Raw genomic sequence first — 18149 nt, forward strand, 5'->3', positions numbered from 1 at the left:
CTCTCTAAAAAGGATCCTGAACTGTTGATCTGGCCCTAAACTTTATGGCTCAGGACGCATCTTACAAGGAAAACTTTTTTTTCTTTAATATTGGGCAACTTATTTAAACACTTCTCCTAATTCTAGATTTTTATCTTAATACTCCTGTATTTACAAGAATCTGCCCACAGTATGCAGTATCCCAAACTTTTACATCTCCTCCCCTCTCTCCACATGCTCCTACCAGACAGCTTCATCTCCCACCATAACATCCCAGCCAATGGCTCTGTTTGGTATAGAATCACTGATACCATTATCTGGCTTTGCTGATCAAAATATCGCTACAGTAGCTTGGGTCATAGATGATCCGGATTGGGAGGGACCCTCAGGAGGTCATCTAGCCCCACCCTCTGCTCAAAGCATGACCAATCCCCAGTTTTTGCCCCAGATCCCTAAATGGCCCTCTCAAGGATTGAACTTACAACCCTGGGTTTAGCAGGCCAGTGCTCAAACCACTGAGCTATCCCTCCCCCCAGACTCCAAAGCTGTGAGATGAAAGTACTGCTAGTTTTTACTGCTGGAGACAGTCTGTCCCGTCTTAGGGTATGGGTTCACCACCCACTGGATCGGTGGGTGGTGATCGGCCTATCAGGGATCGATTTGCGTCTCATCTAGACGCGATAAATCGATCCCCGAATCGACGCCTGTACTCCACCTTGGCAGGAGGAGAAAGCGGAGTCGACGGGGGGTTGACTTTCCGCCATGAGGACGGCCAGGTAACTCGAACTAAGATACTTCAGCTATGCTATTCGTGTAGCTGATGTCGAAGTTGCGTATCTTAGTTCGAAACCCGCCCCCCCAGTGTAGCCCAGGCCTTAGTTTCGACCACTGTGAAGTGTTATTCTTTCTTTTAAATGTCTCCTTCCCTGGCTTTGGTTAGCTGCTTTTCCACTTTCATCTCTATCTCCTCTAGGTTTTTATACCTAATAGAGCTTGTCGACTTGGGAAAATTGACTGCCATAACTGTAGTGGAATAATTATTCTGCTATAGCATTGCCTGGGTAAACAAGTCATATATTCTGATGGGGGCAGTGTACGCAGTGGGGCCTTTTAGGAGAAGACCTGTGAAAGAAACGAATGTTTTGTGTGGCCCATAAAGTTATGCCGGGAGGTGGCGGGGGGGAGAATCCAACACCAAACTTTTATCTACCCAGTTTTCTTTCTAGACAGTGCCCCTCCTGTGATGCGGGTGCACAACTTCCAACAGTGTCTTGGTGGCACTGCTTCAGAGGGTAATCCTGACATGTAAATGACTCCTGAGGGCATTCTGCACCAAAATATTAAATTCTGCGCACAATATTTTAAAACTGGGCAAATTTTTATTTGCCAAAATAACACCACATAATCTCACCAGTTTGAATTATTTGGTAATTTTATTTCAAAATAACTGGAAGCAAGTATGTCTGGCACACGCACACGCTCTGTGAGGAATAAAGAGTTAAAGAAACCCCTATGATAACCCAGTTCCTGTTTCTCAGCCCTCTATTTCCCCCCCACACACACAGAGCGCAGCCAGGAGGCCAGACACGCACAACCCCTCCCCCCAGAGCCCACTTGCAGGGCCCCCCGCTTGCCCAGACACCTGTCCCCTTCCTTCCCCTTCCCTACCCCCCCAGCCCAGGGATCCAGAGGGAGAAATAGCCTGAAGCTCGGTCCCTGGCTTGCAAGGAGTTTCCTGCATGCCCCACTCCCCTTCCTTCAGGGCATGCTGGGAACTGCTGCTGCCAGAAACCCTCTAACTCAGTGGTTCTCAAACTTTTTTACTGGTGACGCCTTTCACATAGTAAGCCTCTGAGTGCAACCCCCCCTTATAAAATAAATTAAAAACATGTTTTTAATTTATTTAATACCATTATAAATGCTGGAGGCAAAGCAGGGTTTAGGGTGGAGGCTGACCGCTTGGACCCCCCAGGTAATAGCCTCATGACCCCCTGAGGGGTCCCGACCCCCAGTTTGGGAACCCCTGCTCTAGCTCCCTCTCCTACCCCCCAGCAGTGTCTTCTGTGTGCAAGCTGGGCTCGGCCAAGTCCAGTGGCCACGAGTGGCTGCTAGCAGCATTGCAGACCACTTCTGTGGGGGTGGGCAAAGGAAACTGCGCACAACAATTTTTGCAAAATTCTGCATGGTGCCATGGTGCAGAATGCCCCCAGGAGTAGCAAAGGTAGGGTTTATATGGAGGGAGAGTGAGGGGAATGCCAGATCTTAGGCTGGTATAGACTCCAAGGGAAGTGTTTGGAAGCACCTTTGCCTGGAGAGGATGGGGCAAAGCATTAGAAGCTCCCTACAGTACATCAATTCTGTGGTAGCGAGGGGTTGGCTAGCCTGCCTAAATGCAAGGGATGTCTTCCACTACAAACTCCTGTAATTATGCATATGCTTAAAAAGTTAGCACATCTGCATCTTTGCTAAATTGTATTCGCTAAAGACCCAGGCAGGCTGTAACAAGCTGGCAACATATGCCTGAAACACCCTATCTTATGAGTGGGTGCTTAGGTAGGAGTGGGGGGAGGGGTGCTCTAGCGTGTGGGGGGAGCAGTCAAAAGGAAGGAACTCTGGGGAGAAGGTTTGAACTGAAGACCAACATGAATATGTGAGAAAGGGGAGAGCTGGACTCTCTAGTGGGCATGGTCTGTGTTTAAGAAGGTTGGGAAAGGATCTGTGTATGAATCGAGGCTTCATGTACAGTATTTAAAGGGCTCTTCTGGTAAAATGCTTTGAACTCCTATGGCTGGATTTTTTTTTTTTTTTTTTTTCAAAACTCCTCAGTTGCTTCCACTGGGACGAATGGGAGATGCTGAGGGTTTGCATACTTCTGAAAATCTGGCCCTTTAACCATACGTGCTCATTAACTGATGTGCAATAGCTGACTAACTTCATCAATGGGCCACCCTCAGACATGTCTCCGCTGTGAAGATCGAGTCTGGCTGCAACAATGCTAAGTGTTCCCCAAGTGATTTGTAACTTTTTTTTTAATATGTCTACACACACACGTGGATGATTTCTAGGTCTTGGATGAGTCCCCGCCCCCACCCCACTTAAGATTTTAGGGAAGGGTTGAAGCAAGCGAGAACAGTCTCAATGCATGCCCCCAAATCTGCTAGTTGTTAACCTGAGAAATGAAATGCAGCGTAGATGGTCCTGGTGTTTCCTTAGAGAAACTAAAGGGTCGGGGAGGCTTTTGGCATTGGAACCATTTTTAATTAAAAATAAATCTTGGTGCCACCTTTTCAGTGGCTAGGGGCTGGTGTTGGTGAAGAAATACAGGGAGGGGTGTCGGGGGGGGAGGTGAGAGAAAGGCAGCTGCAGTTTGTAACTCCTCCTGCAACAGTTTCCAAAGATGCAGACGGGGTTACCTTTTTTCTTTTTCTTTTTTTTTTTTTTTTTAAAGGTTCCAAGTTTATTAAGTTGCCACGATGCTGGATCTGAGACGCCAGAGTTATTACTTCCTAAGTATAGGACAGCACCAAGATCCAGCTCATGTGGAAACTAGTGACATTTTAATGGCACCCACTGTACGTACTGCCAGATACCTTGCAGAAAACATGCATGGGGTAAATCAGTGGTTTCCAACCAGCGGTCCATGGGGCCGCAAGCACGTTTCAGGGGATCTGCCAAGCAGGGCTGGCATTAGACTTGCTGGGGCCAGGGCAGAAAGCCAAAGCCCCACCGCATGAGGCTGAAGCCCGGGGCTGAAGCCAAAGCCTGAGCAGTGTAGCTTCGTGGGGGCTCCTGTGGCATGGGGCCCCAGGCAGTTGTCCTTCTTGCTACCGCCTAATGCCGGCCCCGGCTTGTATATGTAGAAAAACAGTTGTTGTGACATAGGTGGGCCGTGGAAGTTTTCTAGCATGTTGGGGGAGCCTCAGAAAGAAAAGAGGTTTAGAACCCCTGAGTTAAATGATAGTTGTATCCAGAAGGGCCAAAGAGATCCCTAAAATAGCAACACTACCTGCTACTTCACTAAAAATCCTGTTTAAAGGGTGCTCGCTGACCATTTCTGTTTGGCTTCTCTTGAAAGATTTTACTGCTCAGTTTTATATTAATTCTTATAATCGGGATCTGTAAACACTTGGTACATGATGGTCATAAAAGGGCATTATGAAAACCATGCGTGATATGGATTAAAAGAGCTGACACATTTTATAGGCCTGATAGCAAAATACTTTGGCAAAGATCAGGGTTCTCAAATTTCCATAGCCAGACAACCTTGTGTCCTGTGGGTGGTTTAAATGATTGGCCATTGCAGAACATAGTATGTTAGCTATTGCAACACAGCAGAGGAAGAACTGGCTTGGTACTACTGGCCTGCATTGTTACCTAGGAGACTTGAGGTCAGTAGTAGGTCTCTGTCGCTGAGAGTTGCAGAGGTAGCTATGCTCTCCTGCTTGGGCTGGGGGACAGGTTGGAGATATGTCACTTAGCAGCAAGCCATCTGTTTGAAAGAGTGGTACAGACAAGCTCTAATGAGACTATTACCCAGTCCCTGGAGGGTGACTTCACCCAATCCTCACCTGAGCATCCCAGCTGGATTGTAAAGCTGAGCCCTATGGAGAGAACCGGCATCCTCAAGACTTTCACCAGCAAACAGACACAAGATGAAAATAATCTCACAGGCAAGCAAACTCTTCACTGCTGTTCTGAAATATGCATCCTGCTTGGGGGGGGCTACAGGCTGGGATCAAAGGAGTTTGTGAAGGTGGAAACAATGTCTTGGTTCATCAAGCAGATTCTGAGTTTCTTTCCCCCTGCTTGCCGGTCATCTAGTCCAACCCCCTGCTCAAAGCAGGACCAATCCCCAACTAAATCATCCCAGCCAGGGCTTTGTCAAGCCTGACCTTAAAAACCTCTAAGGAAGGAGATTCCACCACCTCTCTAGGTAACGTATTCCAGTATTTCACCACCCTCCTAGTGAAAAAGTTTTTCCTAATATCCAACCTAAACCTCCCTCACTGCAACTTGAGACATTACTCCTCGTTCTGTCATCTGCTACCACTGAGAACAGTCTAGATCCATCCTCTTTGGAACCCCCTTTCGGGTAGTTGAAAGCAGCTATCAAATCCCCCCTCATTCTTCTCTTCTGCAGACTAAACATCCCCAGTTCCCTCAGCCTCTCCCCATAAGTCATGTGTTCCAGTCCCCTAATCATTTTTGTTGCCATCCACTGGACTCTTTCCAATTTTTCCACATCCTTCTTGTGGTGTGGGGCCCAAAACTGGACACACTACTCCAGATGAGTACATGAGAGGAAAGTGATCAGGAACAGTCAGCATGGATTCACCAAGGGAAGGTCATGCCTGACTAATCTAATCGCCTTTTATGATGAGATTACTGGTTCTGTGGATGAAGGGAAAGCAGTGGATGTATTGTTTCTTGACTTTAGCAAAGCTTTTGACACGGTCTCCCACAGTATTCTTGTCAGCAAGTTAAGGAAGTATGGGCTAGATGAATGCACTATAAGGTGGGTAGAAAGCTGGCTAGATTGTCGGGCTCAACGGGTAGTGATCAATGGCTCCATGTCTAGTTGGCAGCCGGTGTCAAGTGGAGTGCCCCAGGGGTCGGTCCTGGGGCCGGTTTTGTTCAATATCTTCATAAATGATCTGGAGGATGGTGTGGATTGCACTCTCAGCAAATTTGCAGATGATACTAAACTGGGAGGAGTGGTAGATACGCTGGAGGGGAGGGATAGGATACAGAAGGACCTAGACAAATTGGAGGATTGGGCCAAAAGAAATCTGATGAGGTTCAATAAGGATAAGTGCAGGGTCCTGCACTTAGGATGGAAGAATCCAATGCACCGCTACAGACTAGGGACCGAATGGCTAGGCAGCAGTTCTGCGGAAAAGGACCTAGGGGTGACAGTGGACGAGAAGCTGGATATGAGTCAACAGTGTGCCCTTGTTGCCAAGAAGGCCAATGGCATTTTGGGATGTATAAGTAGGGGCATAGCCAGCAGATCGAGGGATGTGATCGTTCCCCTCTATTCGACACTGGTGAGGCCTCATCTGGAGTACTGTGTCCAGTTTTGGGCCCCACACTACAAGAAGGATGTGGATAAATTGGAGAGAGTCCAGCGAAGGGCAACAAAAATGATTAGGGGTCTAGAGCACATGACTTAAGAAGAGAGGCTGAGGGAGCTGGGATTGTTTAGTCTGCAGAAGAGAAGAATGAGGGGGGATTTGATAGCTGCTTTCAACTACCTGAAAGGGGGTTCCAAAGAGGATGGCTCTAGACTGTTCTCAATGGTAGCAGATGACAGAACGAGGAGTAATGGTCTCAAGTTGCAATGGGGGAGGTTTAGATTGGATATTAGGAAAAACTTTTTCACTAAGAGGGTGGTGAAACACTGGAATGCGTTACCTAGGGAGGTGGTAGAATCTCCTTCCTTAGAGGTTTTTAAGGTCAGGCTTGACAAAGCCCTGGCTGGGATGATTTAACTGGGAATTGGTCCTGCTTCGAGCAGGGGGTTGGACTAGATGACCTTCTGGGGTCCCTTCCAACCCTGATATTCTATGATTCTATGAAGCCTCCCCAATGCCGAATAGAGGGGAATGATCACGTCCCTCAATCTGCTGGCAATGCTCCTACTTATACAACCCAAAATGCCGTTAGCCTTCTCGGCAACAAGGTCACACTGTTGACTCATATCCAGCTTCTCGTCCACTGTAACCCCTAGGTCCTTTTCTGCAGAACTGCTGCCGAGCCATTCAGTCCCTAGTCTGTAGCGGTGCATGGGATTCTTCCGTCCTAAGTGCAGGACTCTGCACTTGTCCTTGTTGAACCTCATCAGATTTCTTTTGGCCCAATCCTCTAATTTGTCTAGGGCCCTCTGTATACGATCCCTACCCTCCAGCGTATGTACTTCTCCTCCCAGTTTAGTGTCACCTGCAAACTTGCTGAGGGTGCAATCCACACCATCCTCCAGATCATTAATGGGGATCTGGGGAGGGAACCATTGGGTCTTTTGACATGCAAGAAGAAGGAATGTAAGCTGGCTGTGGCTTTTACTACCAAGAAAGCATCTCTGGCTTTGGTTTTGGGAATGGGGTGTCTCGCCTCTTTAGCACCCCCTTGTAAATGTTACTGAGGGAAATATTTCTTTCGTAGCCTCTTGTGAAGGAGTCCCAGAGTACAAACAATGGGCCCAGGCCTGCAAGGTGCTGAGTACTCTTCTCTTCCATTGAAGTTGAAAAGTTGAAGCCACTTGGCCCTCTGCAGGCTGGATCAGGCTGGATGTAAATGAAACACGTCTTGAAATGCATCCACTTCTGGGCTGGAGGACAGCAGCTGGTGCTGTACACAACAGTAAAGGGAAGGGGAAATTTTCGTCCAAGGACACAGACATGTGGGATCCATCACCCTCGTTAGAGGTCCCATAGCACACTTTTTTTAAACAGGCCTGTTTCAAAAGTCTCCTTTTTTTATCAACTTCTTGTATTGCGCCAATAGCTGTACTAACTGAGGGCTTGTCTGCACAGGGCAGCAAAGTGCACCAGAGGGTGTGATTTGTAAAGCATTGTGAACTAGGTATCTCTTTAGCAGGCAAGTTAGGGCACCACATGTTGGAATGCTTTACAAATCATACCCCACTAGCGCTCTGTGCCAGGACTGTGTGCACAAGCCCTAAGCTAGATCCACATCAATCAGGCCACTTAGGGCTTGATTTACAGTATCTACCTTGGAAGGATGAACTACCAGGTTTCAAACCTGTGGATGGAGGACGTCAAGATGTTGCATATCCGACACCTAATTGTTGTAGCCAGATCCGACTTCTGTATCTGGAGTTAAGGAACAGGCCTCTAAATGCTGCTTCATGAAATGACACTTTTTTCAATTCAGCTGGCAAAGCTTCTCCTCTAGCATCTGTCTTCTGGCTCAGATGTCAGTGAATAATATGTGGGTGTTGGCCGATGTACACCATAACCTGGAGCAGCCCTGTTCTGTTTGTATCCAGCAGGGATGGTTGTCATAATGGCTACCATTCCTGCCACTGGACCCAAGAGTGTGTTGGACTTTTTGTTTTTTAACTAAACATTGATGGTCTGAAGTAGATGTGATGTAGCTTGAGTAAATATTGTACTTTTTTTTTTTCTACTATTCTTGTAACTTTCCTACCAAAGCACAGTCCTGCAGTAGCATCTAATATCTGAGAGGCTACCAAGTTTCTGATATTGACTAAATTGTAAGTGACTGTTTTTTGTGATTTCATCCTAGTCCCCTGTGGATATTGCTTCATGTTAGAAAACCACCATGGAATTTAGGCATACGTCTTTATGATTGATGGACTCTCTTCCAGTGGAGCCTTGAGCTGGATTAGTGGAGGTTACTGTTAGTCAGGATAGAGGTGCAGTTGGCACACTTGTTTGTGGGCCTAGGATTAGAACAGCAGGCAGTGTTGCAGATCTGGTCTGAGGTACATGGCATTACATTTTGCATAGCACTTACCTGCACTGGACTTCATAGATTCCAAGGCCAGAAGGGACCTCTATAATAGTCTAATAGAACTTCCTCAAAATCATGCCTAGAATAGATCTTTTAGAATACCATCTTGATTTTAAATGATCAGTGACGGAGAATCGACCCAGTTCCAATGATTTGATTACTCTCTCCATTAAAAATTTACACCTTATTTCCATTCTGAATAGATCTAGCTTCAGTTTATAGCCACTGGATTGTTTTCTCTGCTAGACTGAAGAGCCTATTAACTATTCGAATCCCTCAACTCGACATAAGATTCCAGCAGTGATTGCACCAGTGCCAAATACAGAGGTAAAATAACCTCCGCTCCTACACGAGATTTCCTTATTTATGCGTCCTGGGATCGAATTGGCTCTGTGGGCTCTGCTGTGGATACTGGGAGTACATGTTCAGCTTATTATCCAGCAGGACCCCCAAATCTTTTTCAGAGTTGCTGCTTCCCAGGAGAGTTGCCCATCCTGTGAGTATGGCCTACGTTCTTTGATCATTGTTGTATGAATTTACATTTAGGCATATTAAAACACACATTGTGTGCTTGTGCCCAGTCCAGATTGCTCTGAATCAGTGACCCTTCTTCAATATTTACCACTTCCCCCAATATTTTGTCATCTACAAACTTTCAGTGGTGTTTTTTATTAATGACTTGGCCGAAAACATAAAATGCTTAAATAGCATAGGGCCAAGAACCAATCACTTTAGGACCCCACTAGAAACACATCCATGTGATGACTATTGCCCTTTTACAGTTACATTTTGAGAGCTATCAGTCAGCTTTTAATGCATTTTAATGTGTGCCATGTTTTATATCTTTCTAGTTTTTAATAAAAATAAAAATGTCACGAAGTACCAAGTCCAGTACCTTACAGGAATAAATACATTCTGTCAACACTGTTACTTTTGTCAACCAAACTTGTAACCTCATCAAAAGGTATCAAGTTAGTTTGACAATCTGTTTTCCATAAACCCATGTTGATTCTCACTTCTTTATTAATAAAGAATTAAAGGAGAATAATATAGAGTCCCACATCAGTCACTCCATTATCTTGCCTGGGATCAGTGTCAGACTGACAGGCCTATAATTAACCAGGTCATCCCATTTACTCCTTTTTAAAAATTGGCACAATATTCGCTTTCTTCCGTCTTCTGGAACTTCTCCACTGTTCTAGGACTTAGTGAAAATTTAAGATTAATGGTCCACAGCTCCTAATCAGCTCTTCTAAAACTCTCAGATGCAAGTTATCTGGCCCTGCTGATTTTAAATAATGTCTAACTTCAATTGCTGCTGTTTTAACACCCCCCCCCCCCCCCCAAAAAAGATACTAATGGAATGGAAGGCGTGTTGTCATCTGATAGGACTACATCAGTCCCCCCAATACAGAACAGAAGTATTTATTGAATATTTTTTTTAGTTTGTTCTTATTGGTCATCCTGCTATTTCTGCTAGTAACGAAGCAGTACCATTGTTGGGGTGTTTTTGTTCTTAATCTACTTAAAAAAAAAAAAAATCTCCCTTTTTATTGTCCTTAACTCTGATGGCTATAGATATGTGTCCCTTTGCTTTCCTTATCAAAGTTTCTAACTTCTGATTTATATTCATTACTATTATCTTCCCCTTTTTTCCGTTGGTTATATAATTTTTTATAGCTGCCTTTACTTCCCCTCTAAACCAGGTTGGTCTTTTTAACCAGTAGGTTCAGCCTTCTTCCTCGATTGTGGCTTTTGGAGCATCTAGTAAAGTGTTAAATAATTCCCAATTATCATTCACATTTTTCTGATTAAATTGTTCCTCCCAGATTGGATTCATAATAGCTTTCAGTTTTGTGACAATGCTCCTTTTTAAAGGTAGGTGTGTGTGTGTGTGTGTGTGTGTGTAAATCAGATAATCACTGGTCTAAACTCTGTTCTGTTTTGATCACATTTATAAATTTGCAGTCATGATCACTTGTATCTACGTTACCATTAACTTCTAGTTCTGTGATCAGTTCCTCTATCTGTCAAAATTGGTCTAGTGTAGAATTCCCCCGTGTTGGCTGCAACACTACTTTTGCATTAGGAAACGTGTCCTATCTAATATTTAGACATTCCAAAGATGTGTTATACTTGCAACCTGAAACCTCCAGTATATATCTTTCAAATTGAAGTCCCCTATGATCACGCAGCTTTTTGCCCTACATATTATTCATAGGCGCATAAGGAGTCAATCACCCTGTTCTTGATGATACTCCGCTCATTGCTTTTGTGAGCAGAAAATTCACTAGCAAGAAAACAATCTTTTAAAATATACTGAAAAATTGCTGTGGGACTCTGTATGTTGTGTGAGTTTAGCTGGACACACTTAAGGAATTTTATTCTGAACCTCTTAAATCTGGGCCAAAGACAGGCTATCAGTATTCCTGTTTCAGGAAAAGACTGGACTAGTGGCCTTTGGATGAGGCAGTAGGTACCTGCCAGAAGAAAGGAAAGGGAAATTTTTAGGCCTAACTTTGTCTGTAGAATCAATTTACATACTAAATTGGGGGAAAGATGGATGTGCAGGCACTGTAAGTACTGTGCTGATTGTGATCTGCCTGGTTGGAGTGATTTTGATTTAAATATTCCACTGATTACCTTGACCTCCCAACAGAGCAGAAAGAGCGTGGTCGTCTGGTGGATAGGGCATTGAACTGGGACTCAAGAGGTCCTGGATTCTATTTCAGTTCTGCCACTGACCCATTGTTTGACCTTGGGAGAGTTCTTTTGCCCCACTTTCCCACCTCACCTTTTGCCTGTCTTGTTTCTTTAGATTACAACAGGAATCTCTGCTACACAGAGTGCTTAACACATTAGGACTCCAATCTATTGCAGCTTTGTCAAATGTTTCTTATGGCTAGTGCAGTGGTTCTCAAACTGTGGGTCAGGACCCCAAAGTGGGTCGTGACCCCGTTTTAAGGGGTCGCCAGCGCTGGCATTAGACTTGCTGGGGACGAAGTGGAAGCCAGAGCCTCGCTACCCAGGGCTGAAGCCAAAGCCAGAGTTCTTCATCCCCGGTTAGTGGAAATCAGGTTACAGGCCCCCCCCCCCCCCCCCCCCCCCCATGGCCGAAGCCCTTGGGCTTCAGCCCCTGTCTTCCTGGGGTCATGTAGTAATTTTTGTTGTCAAAAGGGGGTCGTGGGTGCAATGACTTCTGAGAATCCCTTGTCTAGTGTCTCTAAACAAGGTGATCCTTGATGCTTTATGTTCTGAAGGAGATCTACATCAAAAGGATAGCGTCCCTTTTTTTTTTTTTTTTTTTTTAATTAAAACAGGAACTGTTGGCTTAAAAATGCATTCATAGCCTTTCTCTCTGCAGTGGTGTGTATGCAGAGCTTTCCTGTGTCTGTCCGTTTGGCAGTGGAGTGGCCCTGTGTGCTTTGTTGATGTTGCAGTTGAGTGATGAGTTAAGGAGATTCTTGCATCTCCTGCAGCTTGCTACATGGCAGAGAACTCTCCCTCCATCCCTGCCGGGGGAACACTCCTGTCTTCTAGCTCGGCTTTAAAACATATGATTTGCATTATTCAGAAAACCAAAAGAAACCAATCAGAGGGATGCTGGTGTGTTTGGGGGTGGGGGACAGGGAGGGTAGGAGGGAATGTGCAGGAATAGGGAAGAAATATCTCCTGCTGGTTGAAAAGTCCAGCATGGAGAAGATGAAATAATTAAAGCATTTCATGCTAGATTGCAAACTTCTTTAAAAAAAAAAAAAAAAAAAAAAAAAAAAAAAACACCAAACCAACAAACATTGGAAGGGAGAGAAAATCAGACTGTGTAAAGATTTCCGCTGTTCATCTCGTACAAGGCAATATGTGGAGTTCTGCATCTTCTAATTGGAGGATTTTTTTTTTTTTTTTTTGTGGACGATTGTGCAAAATGCTTGGAAAAGGCTGTGGAGGGGTGTCTGTCTTAATAAGAATCTGGCGCTGTGACTTTTCTGTTTCAAGTAAACAGTCTCTCTGCCCTCCCCTCACTCGTTCCCTTCCTCCACCCCTTCCCTTAGTCAGTCCTGCTCATGTGTTTCTATTTAAGGGCTGCAGTGCACACGAATATGATTGGCATCCACAGCCCCCTCTTGACTTACAGCTCATGCCTTCAAGAGTGGAGAAGGAGCTGAGCCTCCGAGGGGAGAACTGTTTATTTTTTCTTTTGGTTTCCTGGGGGGGAATAGCTCTGCTGTGGATTTATGCGGCTTCTACCCTGGATTTTTCTATCTGAATGGGGACAAGGATTGTGGCAACCATGTTGGGAAGAGGTTTATTTTCAGAATCCATCATGAAACTTTGATTAATTCACTATGCTTTAAACTTTTTTTTTCTTCCTCTCTAATGTTCCTCTGTGCTGCTGGGTTGTGGGCCAGAGGAAGCTGTTTCTATATGGCCAGCCATTTGGGGATATGCTGCGAGCCAAGGTTTTGTTCTGATTGGCTTGACGGTGGTGACAAATTGGCCTATCATGAATTGGATGGACGGCGGTCGCTCTCGAGGAGCCATGGCTGGAAGCTGGCTTACAGCTTGCTTTTTCCCTTCCCCAGGTGCTGATGCTAGTTCTGAACCCATGATCCTGGAGCAATATGTGGTGGTGTCCAGCTATGAGAAACAGGAGAACTCTGAGATCAGCCTTCAGGCTGGGGAAGTCGTGGACGTAATAGAGAAAAACGAAAGCGGTGAGACACTTGTACCTATTTTTCTCTCTAATAGTTTGGTGGTTCGTTCCCTTCATTCTCTCATCATTTCATGTCACTATACATTAGTTCCATCTGGTCTTGTCTGGCTGAGGATGTTGACATTTCCCCCTGTTGGTTTGGGCGGGGGGCCAAAATGTTGCCTTCTGCTGTAAGAATGTCTCGTAAGCTTGTTTGTTAATTAGCCAATGTACATTAACAGAAAACTAAGGCGGGAGGAGAGAAGGATCCACAGCTTGTGCGCATACTTATTAGAATAATACGTTGCCCTGCTGTGACTTTTTTTGGGGGGGGGAGGGGAGGGTCTGTCAGCATTTCCATTACTAACAACTGTTTCGGGGGGGAGGGAGATTTATATACGGCTGTTAAAACTTACTCTGGGATGAAGACTTGGCTTGATAGCTCAACTGTTGGCCCAAAACGTAAAAGGGATGAGACACTACGTAGATTCAGTAAAACTTTAAAATTGCTACTTGCAAAAAGTATTGGTGTGGCCTTTTTCAGGCAAAGAATGGGAGCCTCCCTGCTAGCAATGTAGGCTAAAATTCCCTTATGCTGCCCTTAGAATAACCAGTGTTACCATTCAGAAAATAAAATTTTGGCAGGTGATTTGGTCAAAGGTTGATGTGTAGTGGCTTTGCCTCCTGGAAGTCTGTTTTCCAGCCAGGCTAATGAAATGCTTCAGAAGCCATGTGTCCATTTGCAGCGCTGAAAGGGTTAACTGTTGGCTAGCCTCATGCCCATTCGCTTGCTTCTGCACGTGCCCCCGTCCCCCTCATGCATCAAAACAAAACGGTTGCCGAAGATTTTGGGTTCAAAGACCTATTTTTCTCATGTCTTGCCCAGAGGAGCCATTGCAGACGACTAGGTACATTCACAGACCAAGGTCCTAATCTTCAGAGATGAACACCAGCAGTTCCCATTGACTGCAGTGGGAGTTGTGGATGCCAAAGGATCAGGCTTTAACAGAGAAATGTCCTGATCTGTCAAACATCCACCCTTTCAAAGTTCCCTCCGGACTGGTTTGGAGGGAGTATGTACATCCTGAAGGTGAATATTTTCACCGGGCAGCAGTGCCACAATTTTACAGAAGGCAAGTGATGCACTCAAGGAACAGTTAGCCTGCCAGGTGACTTAGAGCGGTGTTAAAGGGGAGTGTGTGTGTGTAAAATACACAGATGCTTGCTAGTGAAGCCATATGGTCTTTTGGGCATACAGTACTATGTGCTTTTGCAAAACTAGTAAGGTGGCCAAACCACATATCTACCTAATTAAGAGTTGATTATGGGTGAAGGAGGGAAAAGATGCCATAAAATTGCCACTCTGCTGATTGTGTTAAGATAGGGTTTCTGTTAATTATCCAATGTGCTAGCTCCCAGACAGTGGTGGGAGTTACCCATGTGCATCCCAAGGGCAGTATGTAGACCCCTTATTGTGGCAACTCTCCTTTACCTTTATGATGCATTCTCCTCTATTTTGGATTCCAAATATAACCACCATGGGGATTTGGACTGTTCAACAATTCAAAGGTATCTGGTTTCAAGTGAAGGCGGGGGGGGGGGGGGAGAATGGAATTCCAATTCAGCCTTTCCTGTTGTGCCAAGGAAACACAGTTCATATGGTATTGAAGATCATGGTTGTTGCTAAGGTGGAATGTCAATGTTAAGTGAGATTACATGGTCAGAAAAGTTTCAGAGTAGTAGCCGTAAGCAACTCTATGAAAAGGTGCCTTTTTAGAGCCATATCATGCTCCATTTACTCACTGAAGTAATATCACAGGGATTAGGGTTAAAGTCCCTTCTTAAATAATCATCTGTAAAGTCCAATAGAATAGTCGGGTGGGTCGTTACCCCCAGGAGGGTCATGAAAGCCAAGTGGGCAGGGAGGGGTTTGCAAAGAGCTGAATGCTTTTTTAAAAAAAAAAAAAATTATTACAATCTAAAGCAAGGGAAATCCCTCTCCCTTATTCCCTGCACACTCTTCCTCTTCATGGTCAAGTATTCCATGCCAATGTCTCGAAGCCCACACACAACTTTTTAGAGGCTTAGTGTTGATACATTTTTTACTCTTATACATACTATAAAAGTAAGGGGTATGTAAAGGTTTTTGACTTTGAATAAAGGGGTCCTCTGTCTCGGACCTAAGAAGACTCGGAAACACTGGAGTAGTTTTATAGTCCCTCTCCTGTAGAACAGAGGTAGTTGATGATTAGTGGTGGGCGAGCATCCTTAGGTCTGGATGTTTGACTAAATCCCTGGCTGAGAAACTGGGCTGCCACTTTCCTAAGAATAAAACTCAGCTCAAACTTTTCAGCAACTCCTGGCTTGGGCCAGGCTGGAAATGCCGCAGGAATGGCCTTTTCCAGGGAATCTTGGGTTTTCAGAGTTGGCTGAAAATACAAAGCTGAGAAGTTGCACAGAAAAGAAAAGCAGCCAACAAAAAATAAATTGAAACTTCTTTCAAACTCAAAACAACATTCCCCGCCTCCTCCTCCTCCCCATCTCCCCCACCCCACACACACACACGCACACGCACGTATTCTGGTGAGTTGTGGCTGATAGTTTGGATTTGACTTTACTTTATCTAAAACGTCTTGTCCATCACTAGTTGGTGTATGGATTATTTTCTTCAGGACAGTGTGATTACACAAACCCAAAGACCATTGGATTCTTGGACCTTTTTTTATAAAGGTGCAGTCCATAGATATGTGCCTTTGATAAATGTGTGGAAAATAGAACCAAATTGGATGCATTCTGATCCTGATTGCATCAGGTAGGTTCACTTCTCTCCCTCTGGTCCAGGTGAAACATTCAGACTGGTTTACTAGGTTAACTTGAAGTGATGTTAGTTCTGAACAGCCCACATGCACAAACAATTGGATAGTGGTTAACTGTGTGGTTCAAATTTTTATCAGACTGAACTTCTTGTCAAGTGCATTAGACATCCTTGCTGCTTTCCTACTACCTTTGATGAAAGACTGATCGTGTAGTATGTAAAATCCCATACAGTACACGTCTGGCTCTGTGTTAGGGGTGCTTTAGGAAAGCTGGGTATGAAATGCATAGGTAATTGTTCTTTTTAAGAAAAATCCTAGTAATCAGAATAGGATTGTGTGTTGATACCACACAGAAATATCAAGTGTTTCATGGCTTTTTCCCCTCCAAGAGAGAGCAGCTCTGGAAAACAAACCATTTGTCCCTTAGTAAAAAGCCCAAGGCAGCTCTATTAGCTGAATGGGTATGTATCTTGCATGTCAAAGTTTTGAAGTAAAGCTTTTTATATATGATGCTGTCCATTTTATTCTTGTCTAAGCTTCAGTTTTTAATTGTCCTTTGCCAGAAATCATAGCTTCTTGCATTGGTCACCAACCTGTTGATCGCGATCAACAGGTCGATCCTGCGGACTCTCGCAGTCGATAGCGATCTGCGGCCGCGGCCGTGCAGCGGGGCTGCCTGCTGCTAAGGTAGGCTCCCTGCCTGCCGCAGCCCCATGCCACACCTGGAAGTGGCCAGCACGGCCCCTGGAACGGGGGACATGTGGTTCTGCATGCTGCCCCTCTCTGCAAGCTGCCCCTCTCTGCCCCTGCAGCTCCCATTGGCCGGCAACAGGGAACTGTGGCCAATGGAAGCTTTGGGGGTAATGCCTGCAGAGAGGGGCAGTGCGCAGAGCCACATGCTGCCGCCCCGGTTTCCCCCCCCCACCCCATTGGCCCCTTTTGGGAGTGGTGTGGGGCCCTGGCAGGCAGGGAGCCTGCCTTACCTCGGTCGGTGGTGCAGCGAGGCTAAGTGCACCCAGCAGAAGGCCATACCCCAGCCCTGAGCCCCTCCTGGAGCCAGCACCCTAAACCCCCTCCTGCACCAAGCCCCTGCCCCAACCCTAATGGGCATTGAACGCACTCATCACATCAAATGATCAATGCTGGATAGTGTATGCTAAACTACTTTGGTACCTCAGCAGAGTTGAGGACCATTGGAAGGCCACCATCGCTCTGAGTAATCGTGTGTTGCACTTAAATAGTCAAAGACAACATTCAAAGCAACGTTTTTTCCATAGACAAGTGATGGAGTTTGAATCCAAACTTTGCAATTTAACTTTCCTAAAGTTTAGGCACATCCACACCCCTAACTTTGGTTAGGGTCCATACCTAATATTTAATTTTTCTTTTTATCAACCAAAGTAAAATATAGTGTCTGGTAAGAGAACGTCTTCATTGCTGTGCCCGGTGCAAGTTCAAGAGATGTCCAAGTCGTAAACCTGAAAACCCCTCTATTAATATCACAATGTCAATGCAAGGTCAATGAGACACATGAATACATTTTGAGACCCTTCCAGCCACGTTCTATTAAGCCTGTGGGTCACTTCATGCTGAGTTTCACTGCGGCTGTCAGTGTCTACTTTTGTGGACGTTGGGGTACTTAAAGTAAATGCCCACCTGGGGTGCACAAAAATCTGTTTTGAGACCTTCCTCTGACCTCTGGGGTTCTGTGTAGTGGAAGGTATCCTACCATGGGTCTATTTGGGGTATAGTCTCCCCTTGCTATGTGCAGTTATTTCCTTTTTACCATTCATCATGGGTATGTACATAAAGAAAATTATAGCACTTTACATTCAAAATCAATCTTCACTGTAGCTACAGCTGTTTCCTAGGCACTGTCTTTTCCATCTCAACGATTGCATCTGTGAAATGTTTGGAGTCTGCATGGTAGTAAAATCTTCCTGCAGAACGTTGTTGCTCAAAACTGAGCTCTGTGATAGGCTGACTCTCTCTTTGGGTCTGTGTGGCTTTTTTTAAATTAACCACTCCAAAAAACCCATGCAGCAAACTTTCTGCTGTTTGCCAATCTTCACAGTACAAATGACTGCATCAGTCTGTGTAGAACTTTTGTTTAAAGAAAGGAAGGAGGGGGAAAAAATTGGATTTGTGCTAACTTCATTCTTGCCAAG

At 45.1% G+C, this 18149-nt stretch overlaps 1 protein-coding gene across 5 annotated transcripts in view; it reads left to right on the forward strand.

The window, feature by feature from the left end:
• SH3PXD2A (SH3 and PX domains 2A) overlaps positions 1 to 18149 on the forward strand; it is a 369953-nt gene that overhangs the window by 266210 nt on the left and 85594 nt on the right. For all 5 annotated transcript variants that reach the window (XM_074959414.1, XM_074959416.1, XM_074959415.1 and 2 more), the window contains one exon: positions 13056 to 13187. In XM_074959414.1, the coding sequence (XP_074815515.1) occupies positions 13056 to 13187 (132 nt within the window). The remainder of the gene's footprint in view (positions 1 to 13055; positions 13188 to 18149) is intronic.

The sequence above is a fragment of the Natator depressus genome, chromosome 7, assembly GCF_965152275.1.
Source record: "Natator depressus isolate rNatDep1 chromosome 7, rNatDep2.hap1, whole genome shotgun sequence".
In the NCBI taxonomy this organism is placed as follows: domain Eukaryota; kingdom Metazoa; phylum Chordata; order Testudines; family Cheloniidae; genus Natator; species Natator depressus.